This window comes from Lotus japonicus, chromosome 4, assembly GCF_012489685.1.
Source record: "Lotus japonicus ecotype B-129 chromosome 4, LjGifu_v1.2".
In the NCBI taxonomy this organism is placed as follows: Eukaryota; Viridiplantae; Streptophyta; class Magnoliopsida; order Fabales; family Fabaceae; genus Lotus; species Lotus japonicus.
This window is the reverse complement of record NC_080044.1, coordinates 79,021,610-79,027,811: the sequence shown is the minus strand read 5'-3', so window position 1 is coordinate 79,027,811 and position 6,202 is coordinate 79,021,610. Positions and strand designations below refer to the sequence as shown.

At 35.1% G+C, this 6,202-nt stretch overlaps 1 protein-coding gene across 2 annotated transcripts; it reads left to right on the top strand.

The window, feature by feature from the left end:
* The first annotated feature begins 520 nt into the window (after window positions 1-520).
* Window positions 521-5,874, top strand: LOC130711796 (probable LRR receptor-like serine/threonine-protein kinase At5g63710). Of its 2 annotated transcripts, XM_057561537.1 has the most exons (11): window positions 524-725; window positions 1,099-1,239; window positions 1,549-1,681; window positions 1,783-1,854; window positions 2,426-2,569; window positions 3,007-3,072; window positions 3,170-3,240; window positions 3,383-3,526; window positions 3,768-4,109; window positions 4,380-4,774; window positions 5,302-5,874. In XM_057561537.1, exons 2-11 carry the CDS (start codon window positions 1,131-1,133, stop codon window positions 5,611-5,613), a joined length of 1,788 nt encoding a protein of 595 aa, XP_057417520.1. In that variant the 5' UTR covers window positions 524-725; window positions 1,099-1,130; the 3' UTR covers window positions 5,614-5,874. The 2 variants fall into 2 exon arrangements, with proteins under 2 accessions (XP_057417521.1, XP_057417520.1); XM_057561538.1 differs by lacking the exon at window positions 2,426-2,569 and having other exon boundaries at window positions 521-725.
* Window positions 5,875-6,202: the final 328 nt, after the last annotated feature.

Below are 6,202 nucleotides of genomic sequence, written 5' to 3'. Positions count from 1 at the left end.
TGATTTTTTTTTAATTTTTTTTGTTGTTATTTCAAAACAACTGAATTAACCCATGTCGTGTGGGTAGTGCATGACCAGGTCGTGCAATATAAAACATAGTTATAGGCTGATAGTTATTTATGTGTGCCTCATGGGGATGCAATAATCATCCACAATTCCTTATCCTAAAAGTTTTGTAGCGAGTCTTCCCCTTCTCCCACCAGGGTCCAAGCATTTTCCCAAATTATTGTAATTAATGGTGCCTTTTAAAATCAAAAGTGGATCCTTTTTTTCATCCACCTTTTAAAAAATGAATTATTATTTTCTTTTTATGAATTGGCAATGTCATTGAAACATAAGAATATATAATCAAATCATTTTTAGTGGAAGCTTCATTGGTGCCACAAAGATGAGAATGAGATATATGCTTAAAAAGAGAGATAAAGGGGTGATGAACACGCCAATAATAATATCAACAAAGTGAAAATCCCAGCTTAGTGGGATTCTCATTCTCTCCCCACCACTGACACTACCCAAGTAGCTCTCATATTCTTATAGTATTGTCCTCGTTCTTTCCCTTTTAAGCCCTGTTCCTCATTGCCAAAGTGGGTCCCTTGCACTACCTCATCATCACTCAATTCATTTGGTCTTGACACAAGTTTTTGTGACAACAATAAAGTTCTACCTCTCTCTCTCTCTCTCTCTCTTTCAGTGTTCATGGTGATCTTCAGCTCCCTAAGCTACTAGTAAGTTTTTGTTGTTGTTCCTTAACTGCAACTCATGTCCCTTGTTGAACACTAGTTAATTTCTTGTGTAGATAAAACACAAACATGAAACTCTATGCATGTGATGTCATAAAATGTTCTGTTTTGGTTTCTTAAGCTGTTATGTTTATTCTTCTTGTGTTATGGCATTCTCTGAAGCATGCATCTTTGAAACAAGTAGTTATTATTTTTATATCCATTATCCAGCTATATGATATTGCTACTTGGAATAAATAGTCTGTAAATTTCTGGGATGATTTATTTTTGCATATTCTTTTGTTGTTGAAATGTTATTGAACTGAACACCTGTTTGGTTTTTGTCCCCTGTGAAAAATCTGAAAATGGACTTGTCTAGGTGACTTTTCTTTGGAGATCAAAGAGGTTTACATGTGTCAACTAAATTTCAGAAGGGGTCCTGTCAAAACATTGACAACATGGCTCATTTTCCTTTTTGTCTTCAAATTCAGTTATGCAGTCCAAGATCCTGATGTAGAAGGTGTGGTGAAATTTTCTGTTATTCCTTTCTTACAGGGTTGAATTTGAGTTTGATTTTCTGTGTAATGAATTTTAAGCTATCAATCATTCACATGATCATACATGCTTGAAAAAACAGTTTTTCACTGCAAGTGAAAAACCCTATAATGAGGTGGCACTTACTTGATTGTTTGTAAGAAATCAGTATGCTAAAGTTTCATACTGGTATAGGATCAAGATTTTAAAGTACTGTTTTCCCCTATGATACAATTTCTTATAATAAATTGACACTCTTAATTGTATTATTCTGAAGTATTTGCCTAATTTTCAGGTGAAGCTTTGCTTGATGTTTTGAAAGACCTCAATGATTCCAATAATCGAATAACAGACTGGGACAAATTTTTAGTGAGCCCTTGCTTCAGTTGGTCTCATGTGAATTGTAAAAACGGACATGTCATATCTTTGTAAGTCCATCAACATAGAAAGTACCAAATGTTTCTGACTCCTGTTTTCTTAATCTAATTTTTTATCCTTTTTCTCTATCACTTTCTTAATCAATCTACAGGTCCCTGGCTTCACTTGAATTTGCTGGAACACTTTCTCCCTCAATTGCCAAATTGAAATATTTGGTTAGCTTGTAAGTTGTCATCATGATAACTTGACATTCATAAGATTTGCAACTTCTGATACTGTAATAATCCAGCTAGTCAACTATCATCATTTATCTGAAGTAAATTTTCCCAGAATTGGGAGTATGGTGCCATAAAATTTGAAGTAGTGTTTGGATTACGTTTGAAAATATAGAATGAATTCAGCAAATTCATATTGTTAGAGTCCTCATTCCCTCATTCTCTGTTAAAAACTTGAAAAGTCATTTGGGCTATTCAATTATTTATTAGTGCTGAGTTTATCCCAAATAATATATTTTACTAGGAATGACCTTTGTCTTTAAAAATCATCCTCAATTTGTAAGGCAAACCATCTCTTATTTTCGCAAACTATATGAAATCAAGTTAAATGTGGAAAACCACGATAAGGCCAAAACCATAGTGGAAGTCGCAAAAGTTAAGGGAAGTTGCCTCTGTCCACGATGGTTTTGGCTTCACCTTGGTTTTCCGGCGTGTATCTAAACATGTCAACTTGGTTAATGATGTGGTTTTTCCTTCCATGATTGTGACCTGTTTTCCACCACTATAATCTTCATACAGGGAATTGCAGAACAACCATCTTTCAGGCCCCTTACCTGATTCCATTTCCAACTTGACTTACCTACAATATCTAAATCTTGCTGGCAATAATTTTAATGGTTCTTTACCTGCTACATGGGGTCAACTAACCAGTCTAAAGAATTTGTAAGGCTTCACTTTCTATTTCCTACATGGTTCCTCTATCCTTATATGCATGAAAAAAATTATAAACAATCTTCTTGGAGGAATAAACAGTTTCGAATTGAAGGTGACCACATCATGGTCCCATATGGAAGATCTTATTTGAGCTAATCTTATAGCATAAACGCGTATGCATATGTTTTGTAAGAGTTTATGTAAATAACTTATGACATACATATAAGCTGTTTTGAGCTTATTTGCATAAGTTGTTCAGATTAGCTTATTAATAAACGCTTATTGCTTATGTTCTTGATGCTATTGTAAATCTTAGAGGATTGGAAAAAATGTCTAAATTGAGACTCTTTTTCTTTTCATGACTCCAGGTTCTACCATTAATGCTTTCCCTATGCTTGCTATCCTAATCTTGAATGCTATAGGTGATTTGTGTTTTCATTTAACAGGGATCTTTCATCTAATGCTCTTAGTGGAAGCGTCCCAGTACAACTCTTTTCAGTTCCAATGTTCAAGTATTTGAACTTTATTTTCACTTGAGTATTTTCATTTAGTAACAAATATTTCTGTAATTTCTTAACTTATGGACTATTGTTTGCATTTTACTCTCAGCTTTTCGAATACGGACCTTCATTGCGACTCTAACTTGGAGCAGCCTTGTGTTTCCAAATCTGAACATCCAGGTTTGATTACTTAACCCGAGAAAGTTATGTAATTGTTTTTCAGTTCATGTGAAAGAAAATATAATTTAGCTTGAAGAATATGAACTACAAAAAAACAAGGTTAGCTAGCAGCAACCTAAAGTTTAATTACCTCTCCCTGCAGCTACAACAAACAGATCGAAGGTAGCCAAAGCTATACGTTTTGCAAGTTGCGGTGTATTTGCAATTCTGTTTCTCGGGGCTATCTTTTCATATAGATATCATAAAATGCAGAGGCGAAAAAATGAAGTCTTTGTTGATGTCTCAGGTAATTTTCCTTTTTTATCAAACCTTTTGCCTTAGCATAATGTAATAATGCCTAGTAGAAAATAGCTTTCTCATGTTTTATAAAACAGAAAACATTTCCCTATAGGTTTAGTAAGCAATGGCTTTGGTATATGATAATTCATTTGCACTTCCTTTTATGATTCATTTTAAGAGCTTCAAGTACTGCATATGCCATACTTCTGCAAGACTCTTTTGAAAAATAATACCTGATAAACTTACAGGTGAAGATGAGAGCAAAATTTCATTTGGGCAATTGAGAAGATTTTCTTGGCGCGAACTCCAACTTGCAACTAGAAATTTCAGTGAAAGCAATGTAATTGGCCAGGGTGGCTTTGGAAAAGTGTACAAAGGAGTTCTCCCAGATAACACAAAAATTGCGGTGAAACGCCTCACTGATTATAATAATCCTGGTGGAGAGGCTGCATTCGAGAGAGAAGTTCTTCTTATAAGTGTTGCGGTTCACAGAAACCTCCTAAGATTAATTGGATTCTGTACAACTTTAACTGAAAGAATCCTCGTATACCCTTTCATGGAAAATCTTAGTGTAGGATATAGACTGAGAGGTAAAAGTGAAATTTTTTCCATTCTTAATTTTCTTTTCCCTTTAATGTTTATACTAGATTGCAATTTTTAACATTTTGACCTTGCTTCAAGCTTCAGTTTCAGAGTTAAACAACTCAAAATCCTTGAGAACATAGAGTTTGTATATGCTAGGAGTTTTTAATAGAATCTTAAGGAGCATAGAAAGTTGAAGAGATATCAGATTAGTGAAACTAAGAGTAATAAAGGAATTGGTTCTAATTGCTTAACATTATTTCTCTTTGCTGCTTTAGATTTGAAACCTGATGAGAAAGGCTTGGACTGGCCAACAAGGAAGCGTGTGGCTTTTGGTACAGCCCATGGTTTGGAGTATCTACATGAGCAATGCAATCCAAAGATAATACACCGCGACCTAAAGGCTGCGAATATTCTACTAGATGATGATTTTGAAGCTGTTCTAGGTGACTTTGGGCTAGCCAAGCTGGTTGATGCAAGGATGACTCATGTTACTACTCAAGTGAGGGGCACCATGGGTCATATTGCCCCTGAATATTTGTCAACTGGAAAATCATCTGAGAAGACAGATGTATTTGGATATGGCATCACACTTCTTGAACTAGTCACCGGTCAGCGCGCAATAGACCTCTCTCGGCTTGAAGAGGACGAGGATGTTCTTCTGATTGATCATGTAAAATCTTCTATCTGCTTCTCCCAATTACTTGATTATGTCACATAAATGCTACTTGATGGTGATTCATGGGTGATCTCTTGTTGATTTGGATGCTGTTATTAGCTTGTTCCAATGCTTAATTGTACTTTTTTTGTCCTTCATTGCTCTAACCCCTGAAAATTTTAATTTCACCTTGTACTGTTTCATTGTTACTTGGTTATCCTTTCAGCTTTTGAACCAGTTTGGATACGGACTAAATAGCATTTATTAGAGCTTATCTACTACAAATAAAACCATTGTAAGCTCCAATAAGTGCTATTTGGTTTGCATCCAAATGAGCTCTTTGTAATAATTCTTATAGCGCGTTTGACTGACTTTTTTGTCCTCAGAATCAATTCTAGCATCCAATAGCTACTTACAATGGCTTCTCCCCAAAATTGATTTTGGCTTCAAGATCAATTGTAGGAGTATTTCCAAACATGATGTTAATGTTGATTCTTATTAGAAGTGATATTGATTTATATATATGAATCTTGCATAAACAGGCCAAAAAGCTAATGAGACAAAGCAGGCTAGAAGACATTGTGGATAGAAATTTGGAGACTTATGATACCAAAGAAGTTGAGACTATTCTTCAGGTTGCTTTGCTTTGCACTCAAGGCTCTCCAGAGGATCGTCCGAGCATGTCGGAGGTGGTGAAGATGCTGCAGGGAGTAGGCTTGGCTGATAAATGGGCTGACTGGCAGCAACTTGAAGAGGCTAGGAATGAAGAATTATCACTCATGACTCACCAATTTGCTTGGAGTGATGAATCCACACTTGATCAAGAAGCTATGCAGCTTTCCACAGCAAGATAGCGAGAGAAAGGTGGAGTCAATTTTGAAATATGGTTTGCTTGTTATCATAGGATATACATAGATTTATATATGTACTTCACTGTGCTCTAAAGATAAAGGCATAAGTATCCTAAAGTCTGTATTATATAATAGTCATGGGTATAGAATTAAAAAAAAGGAGTGAGAGAGTTAGCATAGCAAAGACAATTTGCTGCATTTGAATAGAGGTGAATATTATTGAGATGACTGGTTGCAATATGTGTATAATATCATAATTGCTCATTTACTTGTGCCTTTGTTTCCTGTGATTAGTATTTGCTTGTAACAGTTGCTACGATCTTTCTTTTTGTAGTATTTTTTGGTTTTCTGGGCAAACGGCAAACTGTGGAAGTTCTTTACAATCAAATTAAAAGATGTTACAATCTTTTTGGCGTTAAAAAGGTTATAATTACAAACAAGTATCAAGTCTCATCATAGTTGATAAGTAGGTAGGTTACTTAAGCATTTAGTCAAGAGTTCAATTTCTGGACGGTGTGTATGGTGAATTATTTGTTGAAAGATGTCTATTAACTTAATGTGATCTCCGAGTTTCAAGAGGATTAATTTCATG

Coding starts and splice junctions, on each gene's coding strand:
- LOC130711796 (XM_057561537.1), top strand. CDS start 1,131: ATGTGTCAACTAAATTTCAGAAGGGGTCCTGTCAAAACATTGACAACA. Junction 1,240..1,548: donor CCAAGATCCTGATGTAGAAG/GTGTGGTGAAAT, acceptor CCTAATTTTCAG/GTGAAGCTTTGCTTGATGTT. Junction 2,570..3,006: donor CTAACCAGTCTAAAGAATTT/GTAAGGCTTCAC, acceptor TTCATTTAACAG/GGATCTTTCATCTAATGCTC.